The sequence below is a fragment of the Antennarius striatus genome, chromosome 15, assembly GCF_040054535.1.
Source record: "Antennarius striatus isolate MH-2024 chromosome 15, ASM4005453v1, whole genome shotgun sequence".
Classification (NCBI taxonomy): Eukaryota; Metazoa; Chordata; class Actinopteri; order Lophiiformes; family Antennariidae; genus Antennarius; species Antennarius striatus.
Genome location: NC_090790.1, coordinates 6,543,554 through 6,565,618, shown reverse-complemented (window position 1 = coordinate 6,565,618; position 22,065 = coordinate 6,543,554). Strand labels below are relative to the sequence as shown.

The 22,065-nt window shown below is 39.5% G+C and overlaps 1 protein-coding gene across 5 annotated transcripts in view; it reads left to right on the top strand.

The window, feature by feature from the left end:
• rxraa (retinoid X receptor, alpha a) overlaps nucleotides 1-22,065 on the top strand; it is a 99,488-nt gene that overhangs the window by 44,787 nt on the left and 32,636 nt on the right. For all 5 annotated transcript variants that reach the window (XM_068334012.1, XM_068334011.1, XM_068334010.1 and 2 more), the window contains exon 3: nucleotides 11,210-11,448. In XM_068334012.1, coding sequence (XP_068190113.1) covers nucleotides 11,210-11,448 — 239 coding nt within the window. The remainder of the gene's footprint in view (nucleotides 1-11,209; nucleotides 11,449-22,065) is intronic.

Sequence of the window (22,065 nt, the reverse complement as noted above, 5' to 3'; positions counted from 1 at the left end):
AACTTTTTAAAAACGCCGACGTCTTGCCTGCGACGAAAACCTCTGTGACGTCATATTTATGGGCCAGTGTGTTGTGACAACAAAACGCGGAGGATTCCTATTGGATAAAATTTGACTCAATACTGCCACCACATGGTTTGGCATGCTTATAGCTGTCTTCGAAAATGCACTGTTGCGTTTACGTGTGGACGGAGATATTTTTGAAAATGCTGTCGTGTGGACGCGAATCGTTTTCAATGCGTTTTTAAAAAGTTGTGTTTTCAAAAAAATCCGTCATCGTGTGGACGGGGCCTTGATAAGCAGTCTCCAGGATCTGATTCTTTTTTTTAACCTTTAGCCATGAGCTAGCGCTGTCAATCATGTCCCTGTTAACTGATGGACCCCATAGTGAAAGAAAAAGATAAACATGAGTGAAAAAGCACAAAAGTAAATGATGAGAGGGAGTTTGAAAAAAGAGACACGTCTGGGCTGGTAAGCTGACGCAGATATCCAAGAGGAAAAAGAGCTGGCAGTGCTCTCGCCAGTGTGTCTTCACAGGACATGAAAGATACGCTACTCCAAGCTGGGATTATCCCACACCTCTGGGGAGTTCCTCTAATGAGTAGGGAAGGCAAATAGAAAGATGTGGAGAGAAACTGGAGGAGACAGAAGAGGGACTGAGTGAGGGCACAAGCATTGAATTGTAGGAAAAGAAACAAATCCATCAGGTCTCTGGATGGACCGTGGTCATGATATATTGCATGACCACCTTTCTCTTTTTTTCTTTGTTTCTAACTGTGTCTTCAACCATCTAAACACCTGACTCTGTAGGTAATTCTCCTTAAAGCCAATGCTTTATATGATCTGACTCATGCATCAAATGCGAGGACAAAGATCTGTGCTGAAAAAATCCTCATCCAACTCATCTCGCAAGTGCCAGAGAAAATTTTCAGAAATAATTTTTTCCTTAATTCCATTGCATCCCGTTCGTCTTGTTTTACCATACTGATGTTCACCTTTAGGTGTGTCTGGAAACCATTAAATTTATATCCAACAGATCATACAGTAAGACATCAATTAAAAAAATTAAAAAGTGTTTCATTTTTGTAAACCTGACGATGACAGTCTTCATCTGTTGTAAATCACTTCAATAGTTTGGATCATTGATTAGAGAAATCGAATCAATTCAGACTGTATATTTTAATGGTTGACTTTCTTTCATCCACATTTGATTCAATGTGCATACATTTTGTGCTTGAAAATCCAACCTAACCTTGAACTTCTATGTAGATTATCATCTGGACCTCTTTCTTGATCATGTGAATCTAGGTTTTTCAAGTGAGAGACCACATCTTGATTTAGGTTATTTGTTTGCATTGGTAGGCGCTCTAGACTTTCCAGTAGAATGAAATATGCATTTGAAACAGAGCGATACACATTGTTGATATAATCTCTTTGAGTTGTTCGTTTGACTTATTTTATTGATAATGAGCCAACAGTGAATTGATTTGTGTACTAGACAGGCAATGTGTGTTCAGTTGAGCAAGAGAGGGTTGGGGTGAGGTCGGACCTCATCACTCAGCCTTTTTTTGCTTATTTATCTTGGCGATGATGCCCCTCTGATCCTCTCTCTCTGCCCTTCAGGATTTTGTTATTTGTTTGTGAGTCGATAGGCTGATCCAACGTACACTTTTCCGGTGACAATCATGCACAAAACACATATGCACACTTAGCATATGCAACCCTGTTATCAAGGCTCTAGTCACAAGGCGTCTTCCTGCAGCACACACACTTACAGTTTTATCACCCCTCCTAAAAACAAAAAAGTACTGTTTTTTTTATTTATTTTAATTTTATATAGATTCTCTCCTATTTGCAGTTTGAATCTCTCTTATTTACTTGTGAATCTCTGTTTCTCTTGTCTGTGACCATCTATTGATTAGCCAGATCATCTCTTATTCTCCCGGGTCCCTTTATATTAGGCTTAGTTCCTAAAGGGACAGATAGAGTGATGGGGCAGTTCAACTCAGTGCTTCAAGAGCTTTAACTTCTCTGTGTCAAAATTTGAATTTATCTTCACTTAATTGAAATTAATTCAACAGAATTTGATTTACATGAAACTATCCTTTTTCATAAACTGTGATACTGCCTCTTCAAACCCAGCTGTGCTGCCTAGCACCATCTGCCCTAGGGGTAATCCAGGTTCTGTACAGGATGAAACACTCAAACAATAGAATAACAATGTGTTTCAGCATTTCCTAAATACAAATGGAAGTCATTTATCACCTGCTGCCTCTGAACAAGTTGTCAAGTGGAAGATTTCTCATTGTAATGTCACCAGAGGGAAGAAGCAGTTTATTTTTTCGTGTTAGTAATTGGCACAATTATTCCCAAAAGACTGATGGAATAACGTTTACGGATTAATTTTGAGATTTCTTGACAGCAAGGATACACACCTTGTGGATTTAATTTTTCTCCACTTCAATTGTTATTTCCCCACTTCCTCATTTGCATGTATTTGTTAAATGTTGCAAGAGTAATATAATTTTTCTTGAATGACTATCACACTTTGCAGTGTGGTGGTATTGTGTTGCCTCACCTTCAGAAGGTTCCGGGTTTGACTCCTTTCTGTGTGGAGTTTTGAAGTTCTCACATGTCTGCTAAGGTTCTTTCTGGGTTCTCCAGCTTCCTCCAAAACATTTAGTTTAGGTGAACTGGTTGCACCAAATTGTCTGTAGGTGTGAAGGCTGTGAGAGTTTTTTTCCCTCATAATGCAATGACTTTATGAGGGAAAAGAGCTGTCTTTGGAGTCTAGTGTCTAGTTGGTGTTTTTTATTTAATATTTAACATTATGAAGTCAAAGTAATTTATATAGAGGTATTGTTTTTCTTATCTTCATACTTTTCAAAATACAATTTCTCTTCATACATTACCCAGGCAATTTATTGATGGCTAATAAAATGAAAATAATCAAAAGCAGTCCTCAGATTATTCAATATTTTTAAATTTCACACAACATTGTGCTTTGCTGTCACATTCTATTTGTCTGCCTTTGTGCTTTTGTACTTGTCTTGGCCAAGTGCCCTTAAGTGTATTTTGGCAGTGAGTGAGCCGGATAAAGGTCTGTGTTGTGATTTTTTTTTTTTCTTCTGGATGCAACACAAGAGGAAGCTTTATGAATCATGGCTTCCTGGCAGCCTGACATTTCCTTGGTTACTTTGATTCTCACAGCAGTCTCAGACATGATAGCTCAGGGGGCATTAACAGCACAAATATGATATTATGTTTTAGCTGAATCTATTATCGAGAAAAATGGCACAAAAATATTTAATGACACCAGGTTCCTCAAAGATAAGAGGCTGAACAAAGTTGAATCTCTCACATAATCATCTTTCTGTAGACTGGCTGACGTCATTCAAAGAACCTGTTTTTGTTTAACATATTGGACTTTATTAACCTAATCCTCTCCTCCCACTTGCAAAGCAGCTAAGTCGCTGAAAAGGTAAGGAGTTCTCAAAAGGAGACAGAAAGCACAAGTTGCAAAATCTAATTTCCTCTCCTGAAGACAGCTCCCCAGATAGCGGTGGTAATTATTGCTCCATGCCATGTCTTTGGTCAACAGGTTTTTGTCTGTCACTGCTTATGATATAAGCTGCTAACCACAGAACAGCCAGCATGATGCATTCACCATGGTGGTTGTCTGTATATTACATCTTCTTCTTTTCTTTTACACTGTAAGAAAGGTGTGATGAGAAAAAATGTTCTAAGGTTCTATTCTTCCTTGCTGGTCATGGGGGTACTGGAGTCTATCCCAGCTGGCTACTGTTGAGAGGCGGGGTACACCCTAGACATGTTGCCAGGACATTGTGAAGAATTCCACAAATAATAAATTAATTTGCATTTTGTTAAGACTTGGAAGGACACAACCAGGTATTAGACCTTAACCCTAAGTCCCTGGGACCTCAAACTGTGAGACTTTGAAAAAAGTCTCGATTTAAACTTTCCTTAAAGTGCAGATATCATTGCAGCTGCTCTGTCTTGCCACATCTTGTTTTGCCAGAAGTCTCGTTTGGAGCAAACTGCCCTGATCATTTGTTTTTCCCCATCAAGTCCAAATTGCAGTAATGAGCATGCAGGACAAAACGTAATGAGCGTGGAGGAAAATGAATAATTGTAAGTACAGTGTACTGCTACCTCATGTGGCTCATCTTGTGTTGGGATATGAGAGAACAAACAAGTAAAAACAAAAGCCCATTATTTTGTTCATTAGGTAAGACCATGATGTTATTCGGTAGTTTTTAGTGGTGCTGATCAAATGCTACTATCTGTAGTTCTGTAACTATAGTAGTTCATATTTCAATTGTTTTGAGTTGATTTTTATCTATCTGTTGTGATCAGTCCCATGCATGCATAGTCATTATAAAAAACTTTCTATCTTTCTACCTTGTGATTATAAATGAGATATTCAAGAAATGAATATATGGTGGGATAATATGATTGAATTTTGTTAATAGTAAGTTATCATCTTTTGGACAGATAAATGACATTAACAACAGAAATCTCTTCAACTTTGATCATGTTAGGGGCTAAATAAAAAGTTATAAGCAAGTCTGACAGTGCAATACAATTAATTTACTAAGTAAACTACTCCTTTTATTGTTGCAAACATAATTGTTTCATTCAGACTTTGTGGTCGCTAAAAGCAATCAATCAGAAATTAATTCAAATATGAGAGGCATTTTTAAAAGTAAATGATACCTTTTGTGCTTATCATGGCCCTTTTTCCACTGAAACTGAATATTCACAACAACAAAGGTTAAAAAGAAATATGAGATGATATATGATAATTATGATAAAGCAGATTTAATGATACATAATAATAAACTGTATATTAAATTAAATGTTTTGCACAAATAAAAGTGGAAAAATGTATTTCAATCTCAAGGCTCTTGCTCATTCAGTAAAAAATACAAATATTACTGTTATTTAAAAATAAAGCTGTGCAAAACAAAAACCTTATTAACTGTAACCAGTGACTAATTAGTCACAAGATTTCCGTAGACAAACATGACACTTGTACGGAATCCATCTATCCATCCATTTTCATTTTCACTGCTTTATCCGCTGTTGCGGGTCACAGAGAGCTGGAGCCTATCCCAGCTGGCTTAGCGTGTGAGGCGGGGTGAAAATCCGGGTGCGTCATGGAGCTCTACAGAGACACAGCAACCACGCACACTCACACTCACGCTCACACACTAAAGGCAATTTGGAATGGCCAATTAACCTGAAGCACATGTTTTTGGAGGTAGGAGGAAGCCAGAGACATGGGGAGGACATGCAAACTCCGCATAGAGCAGGACTCAGACCTCGGACCCGCCTTGCTGTGCGGCGACCACGCTACCCACAGCACCACCGTGCCGACCCACTTGTAGGGAATGCGCATATTTAATTTTGGTTCTTTTTCTTTTCCTTTCGGCTTTTCCCTTCAGGGGTTTCCACAGCGAATCAATTGCCTCCATCTTACCCCTTCTTCTCTTTGGTCATGATGTCATAATGGTTGTTTGAAGATCTGTGAGTTGACAATATTACGTTTGTCGCCAACTTTGAAAGAAAACCACACACGCACATTGTGAGTCTATGCACCCATTACCTCATTCAGTGAACATAATCACGACATCACAAAAAAAAAGAAGAAAAACTGAACAAACTTCACGAGGAAACAAAACAAAGACACCAACAGACTCATCAGCCTTGGGATAGCTGGTCATCACCAGCCTGGCTGTGGTTTGGGTTCAAAAGGGCAAATGTTGCTCAAAGAGTGGTTGCTATTAATTTCTTAATAATTTTTTTTATACACTGATTCAATCCCCAAAAGGAAATTAATGGCACACTCTAGTTAGTTGAATCATATATACATATATATGTGTGCACAGACCCTGAACACACAAACACACACACAGGGGGCCTGTATGCATGCAGCGGGAGGTAGAGTGGCAGGCAGCTCCGTCGTGGTGCGGCCAAATAAGTAACTTGTAAGGGGGACGTCGCCTTGCTCGAAGGTGCCTCGGCTATGGTCTGGCGGTGAACTCACACCTCCCACTGTCAGCTCACACTTCAAGTGTTTTTCTGGGCGGGAGCGGGAATCGAACTGCCGATCTTGGAACATTGGACGACCTGCTCTACCGCCTGCTCTACCACTGAGCCACTGCTGCCCCCTTTAACTTTTCTTAATTTTTCTTTTCATTTTACTCCAAATCATTTCTAGACAAACTGCAGCTCAGAGTGTGACGATTTTAAAACTCTCAAGGGTCAGCGGTAAATAATGTACCTAAACTGGCAGCACATAAATAAGAAAGGCTCCTGATAAAACAAAAACTGCCACCATCTACATAACTGAATGCATGGTTCTTTCTAGAATGCTGTAATTTGAGGTAAATACGTGCATTTTTATTCATGAGGATTGTATTTAATGGTAAAAGTTAATGTCTTTATGAGTACAGTGAGCTGGTGAAAAATATTCAATCTATAAACACATTTTTGACGGATTCAGAGGATTGTTTAATTATTGTTAATGATAGTCATTTTATCACAGATAATTTGTCTGTGATGCATGCCACATGCATGCCTTCACACAAATACACGCACGTGGATTTCTTCTCTCCTTGCAATGGAGTAAACATTGGGATATTTATTTGTTGGGCCTTAATTGAAGGGTCTAGATTAATATGTTTATATAGTGGATCGCACACACGCGCGCACACACACACACACACACACACACACACACACACACACACACACACACACACACACACACACACACACACACACACACACATCACTCTGATGTTGCCACTCTGACATTGGTATTAAAAAGAGAATTACAGGGTGTTGTTCTGAGAAAAACAAGACCTGATGAACATAGGTTTGATTATTGGAAGTCAGATAATTGCAGATGCACACAGGAATGAGTGAAAATATTCACCTGCTGTTGTCATGGTGATATAAACATCAGCTTTATGAAGCAGATATAGTGACTCATGTGTTATTTTAGGCTGATTTTTCTGGAACTGAATGAATCTCTTGGGGTCTTTTTTTGTTACATCTTTTTCCTCTTTTGTCTTCTTCCTCTGAACACATCTGCAGAAATGCTAATGACTAGGTTTTCATGCTGACAAGTCTGTGTACTTTTTAAAAGTGATTCACCTTCCTCTCTTTAAAAAGTCCTTGTGAATAATATATTAAAATAAAAGTCTGCTTGTCACCTCAAATCAACAGAGAGAAAAAATCCAGGGTCTGTATTACTGTTGACGAACCACAGCTTTATCCACACTTCTCCTGAGGAGCCCTGTGTGTTAATGTGTTACAGCGAACTGTAGGTGAAAATGAGTCATGACTGCTTCCTTTATGCCAAAAGTCCATCCATGAAATGTTTTTTCCCCTTGGCTGCTGGCTCACTAATGCCATCATCCTAACCCACTGCGAAAAGGTGAGGTATAGAAAACACATTGCCTATGCAGGGATGTGCACAGAGCCAGCCTGTATTTATTTTCATTATTTTTGTATTTGCAAGTTTCTGCATGTGTCAAGGGAATGGAGATTGGACAAAAGCTATATGGGTTTTAACTGGCACAATGTATACATGTTTGTGTGAGGGACTACCCAAGGCATTGTGAATTCAATCACTTCGCTGTCAATTCATTTAATGGTGAGGAGATGTGAACAGAAAATTGGAGTTGGACATAAAGGATGTGATTCACTGAAATGTATGGGCTTTCACTCTTTCTGTTATTGCTGCATGTCACACCCTTGTATTCCACTAAATCTTCACTGTGGTTCTAGTAAATGAGTGATCCAGGGAGTTATCCACAGAGGGAAAATGAGCATCTGCCTCTGCAAAGGCACATGCTCAAGATTGTGTGATTTCAAAGACACTGCAAAACAGAATGATGTCTAAGAGTAAACCAAGAGGGACTGTGACAGAAACACATGAAGCTTTGAGAGCAAATGAAGGGTAATCATGAAAATTTAAGTCTTTTTTTTATTTTATTTTTTTTAGTAGGTCAATGAATCTTGTACATGGCAGTCATGGGGTTCATGTAGTACCCACATATGATCACAGATAATACACAGAGATAAATCATAGAAATCTAATAAAATTCTCAGGTGATCAGGATGCTGTAAATAGGCCTGTCTCAGCCTGTCACCTTTTTCCCCAGATTCGGTTTGCCCCCTTAAAAAATCTGCCCCCTTTACCATTCCTGCAGGACACACCCCCCACATTTCACAAGCCAATACCGGAGTGTACCTGTAGAGACCGGAGAACATCCTCATCTTCTACTTCACCAACTTTCCATTCAGCGAGGCCTTTTACCTTAATGGTAAAATTTATGTTTTGTTGTTGTTGCTGGAAGCAATTCAAATGATTCATTCAGACATCAAAAAATGTCTAAATGAATGTTCACTGACACATGTGTATAATTAAGCTCCAATTGATATTTAGCAACTGAAACCTCTTGAATAAAATTGGCAAATTGGTTATTCAAATTTTTTTTTTTTCTGATCAAACAAGAATGACTTAATGATATCTGTACCATCACTGCTGAACATGTGACAGTTTTTTTTTTCCATCAAGGACAGTCATTAATCAGAATCATAACTGATCACCTGCCAGAAAAAGTGTAAACATTGGTTCAATTGTTTGAACAATCGCTGATGTTTTGCTGTTAATAATCCACCCTCGTCCCACATATACATGAATCATACACACAAGCCTTTAACAGCCAGAATACAAATTGGCAAATGTCCTCTGTGTAATCACACCCAACACAATACACAAGAAAAAGAAAAGCAAGGTGAGGAAAAAATAGGAAAAAAGTAGGAGAAGCCCTTATGAAATATGGAAGCAATGAGTGTGTGACTACTCCTGTCCGTAAAATAGAGCATAATTTGCTTTTATGTAATCATAAGAGTTGTTTTTTTGTGTGTCACCAATGATTGTGACCAGTTGACAGCAGAAGCTGAAAATGTCAACAGTCAGAAGTGGAGTTCAGTCCCTCTTAAAACGTAACTAAACGTGATTGAGTACCAGCACACAGAAAACTCATGCCATGGATGTCACATTAGTCGTATGGTTTCCTCTGTTCCTTGTGTTATTTTCCTCTCCTCTCCTCTCCTCTCCTGTGGTCTTTTAATGTTACTGTAATCTGACTCAGGCAAAATAACTCCTAGTATCAATAAACATACAAACAAGTACACACACGCACACACACACTCACACACAGCGATTTCCATATATTCGCATCCAGTATGAAAACTAAATACAGAAGCTTACTTTGGAACTATTTGCCTTATTATATTTTCCAGGAACTATGTGTGTTTTAGGGAAAAAGTCATCCAGAAGATTGAAGTTTAGAGCAATAAACACTGAAAGAATTCAGCCAGAGACAGGGTTGTTGTAAGGCTTTAATTAAGAAGGATGTGTGTTTGTTTTCTAAAGGATGGGACCCATGTGTGTAATGCATGTGTGTGTGTGTGTTTGCAGGAAGTGCTTGTGAGGTAAGCAGGATGTGAAGGAAGTGTTGGGCTTGGTGGAGCTGCCACCTCGATTGTTGTCCTGTGGACTGCTGATACTGGTGACAAAGATGCAAATATCTACTTTTTCACACATTTCCATGAAAAAAGACCAAAAAAGAAAACAGATTTAAAATCCAGCCTGTAAAATCAGCTTAAACAGAAAAAATCAAAGGAAACTGATGTGAACTCATTGCTTTCAGGAAAGAATAAAATGAATGATCAGTTATTGTGGTTAATCTTTTCAATTAAATATGGAATCTACGTGATAGGTAAGTGTGCTTGTTATTTAACTGCTTCATTTACACACAGTGGGGAGTGTAAAATTGTGTGAAAATAGCACAGGGTATGAGTGGGTATGTTAAGGACAAATAACAGAGGTGACTTGAAGCTACTTCATATCAGTTGGAGGCATGGGGGATTTTGATGCATTGCTTGGAACACCGTAAATACATTTTTAAATCTTATTAAATGCTTGGATTATCTATAATATACAATACAAATTATTGTGTACTTTTCAAACCAAAAACAATCAAGTAACACATAAGGTTTTTCCAAAGAAACCAAAAGTAAAATATAGAAAAGTTTATTTTTACCAAGTTGAAGTGAATACATTGTTTCTCAAACCAAACTATAACCTGCATTGTTTAAGAGTCAAATCAAATTTCTTAACCCATCACAGATGATTTAATCAATTCCAGTGCCTCATTCCACCTATTTTCTTCATGTCTAAACTCTACAAAATGTAAAAGAGGGGGAATTCCTCTTCCATAATGTACTATTAAGTCTAAAATGACAGCAGTTATATAGTGGGTATACAGTAGATACAAAGACATTGCAAAAGACTGTGTTGAAAGATGAAGCTAAGGGAGGGAGTTATCTGACATACCACAGGACCCATCTTCTCTGCATGTTTTCCTGTCTGTCCCATATCTGCTGCGCTGACAGCTGATTGAAAGAGGATTTGTTCTGTCAGTGTAAAGAGCATGACTAAGTCTTGGAAGGAGAAGAAAGAGAGTGTGTATTGTCACAATATATGTGTGGTACACATGGCCTTATCCTCATCACCTCATCTGACTTCAATCTTACTGTGGATTTCCCCTCAGCTCCTGTACAAGGTTGTGTTTTCAGTTCTCCCAGGCACAATACTGAACCTATTAAGCAAGTACCTTATAGATATACAGCCTGTCCTCATACTTCCTTGAGAGGAGCATTCAGTACAGGGAAAACTTTTCATAGTGAGTGCATAAGATAAAGTCTCATACCGTTTGGATGTCACAGCCAGCCTCCATTCACTAACTCTCTGCTCATTTTCTAAAGAGCTATCATTGGTCTTAAGTAATTCAAGTGTTTTTGCTGAATTGTTCATTTTCCTGGACTGCGCTCAGTTTCAAGAACTGCTTTCACACTTCACCAGATGTTCTTTACTCTCACTGCCAACAACCTCAGTGATAGAAGTGTCAAATCATCTTTTTAAAACTATATGTGGACAAGATTGTTGTAAAAGGTTTTGTTTATTGGATTTCACTGAAAAATAATGAAAAAAGAAAATCATCTTCCTGAGATGAAATCTTCATAAAGTTGTTGTTATAAATGTGTCACATTGGCAATGGATAAAAGTGTAATTTGAATTTCACTTTTTTTTTTTTTAAACCAGACTCGTCGGGCCAGGTGGCCTCCTCACCTCTGGGCTCACCCACGTCCCACCGGGGGATGCACCCATCTCTTCTCAGCCCAACATCTATGGGTCCCTCTGGCTCTCTTCACTCTCCCATCAGCACATTGAGTTCACCCATGAATGGCCTCACCTCACCGTTCTCTGTTATCAGCTCACCCATGGGCCCCCACTCCATGAACTCGCCCGGCATGGGATACGGCGCCAGCGTCAGTCCACAGGTACTGTTAGGTCCCAGATAAGGTTTCATTTTTACAGATACACCCTCACACTCCAGTACTTTCACTACATTCTATCAATACATCGTCAAGATAACAACACAAAAGATAAACAACAATATTTGTCCATGTCTTTCAGTACTGTAGAGTTGTTTACACCTGATTTTTTAGACTTGAGCGATTTAGTCCATACTGTCCCTGACCAACTGTGAAAAATGCAATGTAGCTTCTGCTTGGCACTGACATTTTTTGAAACATGCTTTATTAATGAATGTTGTAATAGCATGCTTTTTTAAAATCAACTTTGAAGTAGGAGCTGCATGATGGTGGTCATATATTTTGTATATTTTGTACCCACTGTATTTTTGGTAGTTGTGGGTGTTTGCATCTTTACATAGAGCCATGAAGACTTTTTATTAACCTGTATTTCGATCTACAACAACCATCTCTGCATATATTCTATATTTTATTTCGTTGATCTTCTTGTTCACTTGTTAATGGAACAAGATAACTGCACATTATTTTTTTATGTCTACCTTATCTATGACGACCAGCAACAGTGAGGTGGTGCTATTATCTAAGGGAAAATGACCGTCAGAAAGTATCTGATGCTAAAGCTGAGTTGTTTTGAGTTGAATATGTTACCACATAATAGATAGTTTTGTGTTAGTACATGTCCTACTTTTCTATAGTTTTCTCATATCAGAGATAAACAACAATCACTTACAATCTGTCTCTCTCTTTCGCTTTCTCTCTTTCTGACACACACACACACGCACACACATACATGTACACACATACACACATCCTAAACCAACGCCAGCAGATAATGGTCCTGCTTTGACCCTTTGCCGCCGTTAATCAAGGCATATTCAATGGGGATTCCAGAGCACTTCACTCTCTCCTAAATCTGATGCATATTTGTAACTCTCCCACAACATTTAGCTTTCATTTCCATCCCTTCTCCTCTAGCAAGCCTCTTTTCTTCTATTTGTTTACTTAACATCTTGTCTCTTTTGCACGAGCTGTATTTTATTTTTTTCTGTGCCTCTTTTGCTTTTGTTCATCCTTCCCTAAAAAAGAAAAACACAATTAAAGGGGGCCTATTATGACAATTTTTTTCAGGTTTTTACATATACATAGTGGTCCTCCCTAACCTAACCAATTCCTTGAATCTGGTAAACAAACGCTTCCTGCATCACTAAATATTTTAGGAATTCATGGCCCTGACCGAATCAAAACCATCGGATTTTGCTAGAGTTGCCCCTTTACGATGTCACAAATTGCGCTCTGCGATTTGACAGACTGATTGACGATATTGGTTGGTTGACATCCCCAACGACGCGGCAATCCCCGACGGGGAATTCGTTCAGGCTACAGTAGCATTGTGCGGTAATGTCCTAGCTCAGAACTACACACTGAAAGTTCCTCACAAACTGTTAAAGTCACCTAGTTATCCAACCTCCAGTCGGGTGTGTGTGTGTGTGTGTGTGTGTGTGTGTGTGTGTGTGTGTGTGTGTGTGTGTGTGTGTGTGTCTGTGTGTGTGTGTGTGTGTGTGGGGGGGGGGGGGGTTCGTACTCAGGCTACGGTAGCGGTATGTGCTAATGACCCTAGCTTAGAGCTACATACAGAAAGTTTCTCACAAACCATTGAAGTCAGCTAGGATTTTGGCTTACCTGTCCCATGTTTCAATTACATTGCGATAGTTTCACTCCCTGCAATCTCTCATTGTCCGTGACAACTGACGAGAAACAGCATACGTCCTGTCTGTAAACATCTGTTGTCGTCGCCACTGATTTTTGTCCCATTTGCAAACACTGTGTTTTAAATTCTTCGTGATGTTTACTGGTCAATAGGATCAGCCCATGTAGTGTTTACATAATGAACAACAGAGTCACGTTCAGCTGAGAAAGCGGCCCTGCGCTCAGTGCAGAGACATCAACAGTTATTAATAAGAAAGACAAATACAGTACAAGAAAAATAAGAGTGATATATGTAGTAACAAAGTTACTGAAAGAAAAGTTTCAGACTGACAACCACTTCGTCACTGGATCAAAACAAAATGCCCCTGAATGTGTGGGGGTAGGGAGTTGTTGATAGAGGAGGCTCAGATGGGCAAAGGGGGTAGAAATAGGGAGCTGAGAGCCACGCCCCATTAACACAGAGTGTTTGGGGGCGGAAGCGATTTTATCAATATTCAATCAAACATATTGAGGACCACGGATCACTTTGGGGCAAGACATTTCAAATATAGCATAGTTGGACATCTGGCAGCTGAATGACATGAATTAAAGAAAGCATGATGTAGAACCTTTAAAACATCAAAGCATGCAGTGTCCCAGTTTTCTATGTGGAGCCATATCTAAAATTGAAATTGTTTCCTCCCAAAATGCAGTGTCTGCTCTTTTTGTGTTTGTTAATGATTGCTTGTGTTATAATTTATTGCAATTTGGAACAAGCTCTCCTCACTATTGTTGGGCTTATCAGAAAGTGTCCCACATGTAATGGTGTGGATTAGGGACAGCTTCCGAAAAGCGGCCAGACTCTTTCATTGCTAGACTCCCCCCCCCCTGTTTTGATTCTTCAACGCTTTTGATTCCAACACTTTCACCAGTGCTTTGGTTTTTGTCCCAGAGCTCCATGCTTTGTATGCAGGTTGGATGTTTAGCTAGCAAATGAGCGATTGGATTGATTTGTCCTCCTTTCCGCTTGGCTAATCCTGCCATTTTTAAAATCTATGAAAAGACCAGTAGTATTTATGGGTGCTTTTTTTGTTATCTTTATGATCTACAGTATGAAACTTTCATGGGTCACAGCCTTATATATTCAAAAAAACTTAACTGGCACTTAAACAGATTGCTTTAAAACATGAATGTTTTGCATTTTTGATCAAATTCTTGCACCCATTACGTTGTATAACAGCTTGGGAAATTGGGGTGATGCACTTATCTTCGGTAACATTGACATTGTGCTCAGCACATCCATCTTTGAACATCCCTTTCTTTTTTACATTTTACTCATTTATCTAAGGAATTATTTTCAATTTTAATGTTCACGTGGCAAAAAAACCCCAAACTCCAGACACCTTTTATTCAATGCTTGTGCTAAAACAATTTTTTTATAAGTTGGTGTGTTTAGGTGAATTTAATTTGTCTCCTTGTTAAACATAATTGGTTCTAATCATTTTACATCAAAGCTCCATGTATGTACACCTAATGCTTTTACTTATTAGTATTTGTAAAAATCTCCATGAATACATGTATGAAGGTAAATACTGAAAACTAAGTTTATAATGTATTTTGTTATTTTTGCATTGTTTCTACTCAATTTGAAGGTGCCCAAATGAATACTTACAGGATCCCTTTTTGTCTAAGAAACATATTTTCAGATACAAAATTATTTTGGCTGTTCTACACATTGGAGTGTGAAATGGATGCATATTCTCTGATTCTGACAAGGACTCATTTTGAAGGATTGGAGCTGTTCCATGTCCTGAGTTGAGAGCTGGTAGCTGCAGCTCAGAGAGGGTGGAGAACGTCAGTTTGATGTGAGAGGTCAAAGATGGTGGGAAAGCCCTGTGGTTGTGGGGTGGGGCAGGCTGATGAGGTTTGATTTGAGTCAGATGGTATATGCCACTTGCTCTTAAGACTTGGCTGACTGACTTGATGTTTTCTAGAGCAGTTGACTAGAAGGAGGTCATAGCAGTAGCCTCTTTTTACTCAAAGGCCAACCAAATCCCTGTCCAGGCTGCTCACACACACACACACACACACACACACACACACACACACACACACACACACACACACACACACACACACACACACACACACACACACACACACACACACACACACACACACACACACACACACTCTCTTTGACTACTTTTGCATAACTGTGATCGCAGAAAATGTAAATGGAATGCGAGCTATATTCTTCCAAGGTATCTCAGATGAAAAGTGTCTCATAAAAGAAAGAAATCTTTTCAGTAAAAAAACAAGTTCTTATGTCTTCTTTATCTGTTTCACTTTATTCTTTACTTCTTCCGTCTCCCTACATCACAAGAAGACTTTCTTTATCACAAACTACAATCATCAGTGCCCTCCTTTAATAGGAAACACAACATTGAGATGTGTTGAAAAATAAAATCCAGGTGGGAATTTAATTAAGCCTGTCCGCTTCTTACTAAGATCTGTGTAATTTCCAATCATACTCTGTAAAAACACAGAATAATGAGCCTCTGCTATCTTTTACATCAAAGACATAATTGACAATGTGATAAAAGCTCAGGACGACACGATCAAAACTCCTATTCTTACTGGAATCTTAAATTCTCCAAAATCCAAACCACATGTAAGGAGAAAGACAGTCCTTTATCATGAGCCAATTCTTGCATTTCAAACAACACTTCTTTCCTTTGAGATGTTTCCAGAGCATCCAGACATGCAGACATGTTGGGGCTTTTCAGTGAGAAAAGGTTTTCTTTGACATGTCTGTGTATTATATTTGCTTTATATATTTCATGCTTTGGAAGAGTACCACGGATGCATTATTTGCCTTGAGGATGTTGATGGAGAAGTACATGAAGGTCAAAAGGAGCTATATTGATAGGGTACCCAGAGAGGACTTGTGGTGTTGTTTGAGGAAGTCCGGACTTCCAGAAAAGTAGAATAGTGAATTAAATGTATGAGGGCAGCAGAACAGCAGTGAGGTGTACTACAGGTGTGACAAGGAGTTTAACGTAGAAGTGGGACTGATCAGGGATCAGCTCTGAGCCTCTTCCGTCTCCAGTGGTGATGGATAGGCTGCCAGATTGAATCGTAATGGACCATGATATTCGCCGATGACATTGCGATCTGCAGTGAAAGCAGGGAGTACGTGGAGGAACATTTGGAAAGGTGGCAGCATTGGAAAGGAATGAATGTTAGCCAAAGTAAAACAGAGTATTTGTACATAAATGAGGAGCAGAGAAGGACATGTGAGGCCACAAGGAGAAGAAATGGAAAAGGTGGAGGACTTTAAATACTTGGTGTCCGCAGTCCAGAGCAATGATGAGTGTGGTAAGGAGATGAAGAAACAGATCCAAGCAGGCTGGAATGGGTGGAGGAAAGTGTCAGGTGTCTTACAGTATGCAACAGGAGAGTCTCTGTTAGAATGGTCAAAGTTTAAAAGGGGTGAGGCCAGCCATGATGCACGGACTAGAACAGTGCTGCTGAAAAGAAAACGGGTATTCAAGTTGAATGTAGTAGAAATGGGGATATTGAGGTTCTCTCTGGGAGTTTCTAGGTTAGATAGGATCAGACATGAGTTCATCAGCCAAGGTTAGATGTTTTGGAGACGAAGTTAGAGAGAGCCGAATTCAATTGTTTGGAGACATCCAGAGGAGAGAGTATATAGGTAAAAGGGCATTGAGTATGGAGCTACCAGACAAGAGGACAAGAGGAAGATCAAAGAGAAGGTGGATGGATGGAGTGAGGGAAGACATGAGAGCAGTTGGTGTCAGAGAGGAAGATGCAGAAGATAGACTGATATGGAAAATGATGACATGCTGTGACAGCCTCTAATGGGACAAGTCAAAAGAAAGAGATTTCCAGACTCATATCAGCATTCAAATAGCTAAATACATTTATCTTAATCTGCAAAAGATCTATGCAATACAGTCCACATTTTGCCTTAGCTTGAGTGGTATTGCTGTTATTGCTATTTTTTTTATTTTTTTTTTAAATTGTGTGAGGTGACAATGTGAGAAACCTTCCAGACGATCTGGTCAGGGGCCAATGCCAGGCCCATTTATGGTCTTGTCTGTGAACTGTAATTTACACCATCACTTGATATACCACAACTGTCCAAGCAGCTGGATTGTATTATAGGAAGGATTGGAACATTGTTGTCTTCTACTGGATGAATCAGCGTGCTTTTGCGATACATTTGTTATTGTTACTGTTACTGTTATTATTATTTTTTGTTGTTAATCTGTACATCCAATATCTATTGCTTCGTCTGTCCGCTCCTGGAAGACGGACCCCTCCTCTGCAGCCTTCCTGAGGTTTCTCCCATCCATTTTTTCCCCTGTTAAAAGGGTTTTGGGGGAAGTTGTTCTGACCTTTGTATACTGCTTGTATACTGCTCGCAGTATACATGCAGTATGCAAGCAGACGGATATCGTCCATGTGCAGATTGTAAAGCTCTTTGAGACATTTCTGTGAATTTGGGCTATATGGGAATAAATAAACTTGAAACTTGAAACATTGTACACTATACAAAGACAATGACAAGACTTGCTGTTATGCTCAGTTTGTAACCATCTTCTCCCAGTGAAACCCTGCCTACAATCCTAAACTGACAACAGGCCTCCTGTGGACCTCAGTTTACCTTAAAAATACACATGTGTAGTCTTACATAACAGAAACCGTAATGTGAAAAAGGTGTCAATTCTTTGCAATAAATGAAACGCAGGTCTAATAGGTTATACATGAGTGGCATGGTGATGTTATGCGCCAGCTTTGGTTACGTCATGTTTGGGTGAGGGTCACTAGGAGACTGGTGAACAACACATTCAGAAGGAGGAAAGGGGTGGTGGTGGTGGGGTGTGTGTGTGTGTGGGGGGGGGGTGTCAGAGTGGAACTCAGCTTCTTCCTGTGTGGGAGTAATAAAGGCCCATTCCACCACCTCTGTCTTTGATGGACCTCACTCTAGTCACTCTGCATGACATCATGGCTGCATAGCTCTAATGGTTGCACAAAGGGCCTGTGTGCAGGGTCCCAAGACAGGAATTAAAGCTCTCTAATGTCAATCAACTCTCAAATGGATGGGGGAGGATTTTTTTTCTCTCAGAGGTGTCTCCAGGTAGCTATTAGAAGCTGTTTTAGAGACCACTTTGTTCCCGAATGTTGGTCATTCCAGGAACTGTAACAAATGTGTGTGATTCATTTACCATTTTGTGCAAACTTTTTTTTGGGGGGGTACAGAAAAACATGTGCTACTTTCTTATTATTTCTAAATTTCTTGGTTGCATACTACAATCATATTGTAGGAAGATGTACAAGTTTGTTGATTTCCTGTGACTCTACTTTCTTTTGTGGAAAGTGTTGTTTTTTATAAAGAAGCAGGAAATCATGGAAGAACAGAGAATACAATAAAGAAATAATGTCTATTTTTCTTTTAAAAGGAGAAAACAGCAGAGTGGATAGTTGTGTTAATGAAGTACTGTGAACAATGTAGTTTCATGTTTTCAGAAGTGTGCACTGCAGACAGTCACCATTTGTGCAACCAGATTATAGGCCTTCATTTGCAACCCAACATCATGTAGTGTGAAAACTCTTGTGACTGTTTGTGTGCTCTAACTTGTACAGTATGTAGCCCCACAGGAGGCAGGCCATTAATGGGTGCCAGGAATAATAGATAGAAACAGTAACATTAGGTTTCTAGAGCAAGTTTCTAGAGCCTGCTTTCCCCTTATTCAGGCTCTAGAGGCTGTGGTTCAAATGCCTTTGCCACACATTTTTATGTGTGTGTGTGTGTGTGTGTGTGTGTCTGTGTGGCCTTGTTCAGACTAGTCGCCTATATCTGATTCTTAGGCCATCCAGATTGATGTTGCATATCTCGTGTGTAGCTTGAACAGTCCAAATCGGATTTTTGGAGGATGGATTGAAATCACGTTTGGGAGGTAATTTCGTGTCGGACAGGGACAGAAGCGTCTTCAGTCTGAACAGCTCCAAACACTCCAATCGGATAGGACAGACCGTGACGTCATATCTGCGACGTGAGAGAAAGGCGCTAGAAGGAAGAGCGCCGAGCATTACAGAGCTGTAAAAAACAGAAGAAATTGACAATGTCTGGTGTGTGTGTGTGTGTTTTATCCACCTCTACCAGACAGTGATATTGCCAATATGCTCAGCTGACAAAACTTCACATTCGTCGTTATTGTTGTTGCCGCCGCTGCGGCAATTATATGACCTCACACATTATGCGCACTGAACAATGACTCCGCCCCGATGTTGTTGCTATGGCAGCCTGTCAGATCAGCTGATTATGTGGCCCAGTCTGAAAAAAAGCCAGATCGCATTTGGACACTTGCTAAAAACAGTGTGAACAGTTATCCCTAAAAATCAGTTATGGAAGGAAATCGTATATGATAACTGGGAAGTCCAGGTATAGTTATTTCATCTCCTAACATAGCAGATGCTTTACGCCACATTATTCACGTAATTCCTTTTGACAGATGCGCCTTGATTGGTTGTGCGCCGTGATTGGTCGGGCGCTTGACTGACAGGTAGTGGGTGGAGTTGGTGACAGTGTCAGACTTTTTCAAGTGAGCTTATTCAATATATAGGTGGGGAGATTTTATATATATATATATGCACACACACACACACACACAAACACACACACACACACACACACACACACACACACACACACATACATCTGTAGGGCTTTAATTAAATCAACACTGTCTGTGGACGATGTTTGCACTAAGTCATGTCTGTGAAGTGCAGCAGCTTTTAATAGTATGATTAATTCCAGTAGGCAATATGATGTAGGGAACAGCGTGTCCCCAATGCTGTGTTTCAGGACTGTGTCTGGATGCCATCCTATCCCAGAACAGGACTTATAACTGATAGAGATAGATTAAGATTGCAACTCGAGTCACTGGGTGAGATGGATAAACACAGAGACAACAGGCGGTAAAATAAAACACTCACATGGTGAGTTTGGAAAAGAAAAATAGATGATGAACACAGAGCTTTCAAGAATTGATAGACTCTCTGATGCTTATAGTTCAAAACATTCATTAATTACAATATTCCAGACCTTTGCTTGACAAGTTATTTGTTAGTGGTCCACTATAAATACATTTTGTGTTATAAGTATTTTTTTTCTTTTTACCAGTTTGCCTTTTGTCTTTCAGCTTCGCTCCCCTTAACAATGAACATATGCATTTCACTGCTATCAAACCTATACTATGCATAGAGTATTGCTAAGATCTCAGATCTCTCTCAGGCAGTAGAAGACAAAATAACACACACCAAAGTGCAATAAACACTGTAAAAACAGTTTTACCCAGTAAACTACTGATTTAGTTGTTAGTGGCCAGTAAAAATAGCAGTGAATGAAAGCTTGTATTATAGGAACCAAGTAAAAAACATTACCAGGCAAAAACATTTATAAGCATGAGGACTTGCTAGCAGATTTATCAGTTTGTAATCATGGACTGCTGATTGATTTGTGGGATGTAATCCATTGAAACACTCCTATTTTAAGTGGTGGTTTGACACTGAAATACTATTTGAGTTACTGCTGTATTGTATCCTGTTTGGCAAAGGAAATGGCACTTAGGAAACCATGATGAATGACAATTTTGAATATATGAAGGAAACACTTTTGGAATTGTTTTCCCAATTACGTTCCACAAAGAAAAACAAAATCTCCAAATTTTTATGTGTGTGTCAACTGCACACCAAGTTGTTATGTGTAACGATTGAGTGATTGAAACGGCTGTCAGTCTTAAACTGTTTTGTAGAGTTGCATGTATGGATGAGGTACTTTTACTTAGCTACACAGTCTAATCTTCACAGATAGATCTTGGTGCCCGCCAGGCTGTTCGGCAATACAGACTGTGTATTGCAGTTAATGATAATATCCTCTAGGTGTCGTAACTGCTCCTGCCTCTCAATTAACCAATTAAAAACATACGGTATATGTCAGTGTTTAATACTGTCTAAAATTATTGATTAAATAATAATGGAGAAGGTGGCAATTTTACAAGGGGGTGGTATTATTTTCCTTCTCAGTGAGATATTGTCCACCCTCAAGTTGACAACTGGTAACACTACTTGTAATACTTGTTTGAGTTGCAGTGTTTTCCACAGTTTCAAAATTCTAGAGTGTGTTGCTGCGGTATATCTGAACAGCAATTTATTGCATTCTAAAGTACTAGCGGGATCCCGTGGACATTCCACGATACAACAATAATATCAGACTTTGTTTTCTTTTTTTTCTTCGCCGTCACAAGAAAACAAACCTCTGTGTCCGACGAAGCAGTAACAGCTCCGTGCGTGTGGGACGGACGAACAGGAAGATGAAGGCAGCTTCAGCATTACGCTACGGCCATCCGGGTAGACGCCGGTTTAGTGAGTTCGGTGCTGGTGAATAAAGCATCTGGGCTCCCTACACGACAAACATGAGGTCCATCACAATCAAAGAATATAAACCGCTATGTTTGACGAAGCCAAAACGGCTCCGTAAGTGAGAGACATGGACAAATGTGAAGACCGGAGCTAACTCAGCTAGCTGCCCGAACTTCCGGATAGACGCCGGAAGCGTGACATCGTGAGGTTTTCATATGAGCTTATTCAAATATATACTGTAGGTGGGGGTATTTTTCTGTTGTTAGTTTACTGTTTGAGTCTGTTGACTTATTAACTATTTGCAGCTAATACTGTGATCACAATTTGAAAATGACATATTAAACTCCAGGGCTCATGCGCAGCAGTGTAATGGGAAAGCGCCTCAGTCCACTAGTCTGATGTCACTGATGCAGCTGCCCCACTGGGATCAGTGTGGGCATGCCAGACAGTCAGTTCATCACTGGTTATGAATCCTGAATGTTGCTA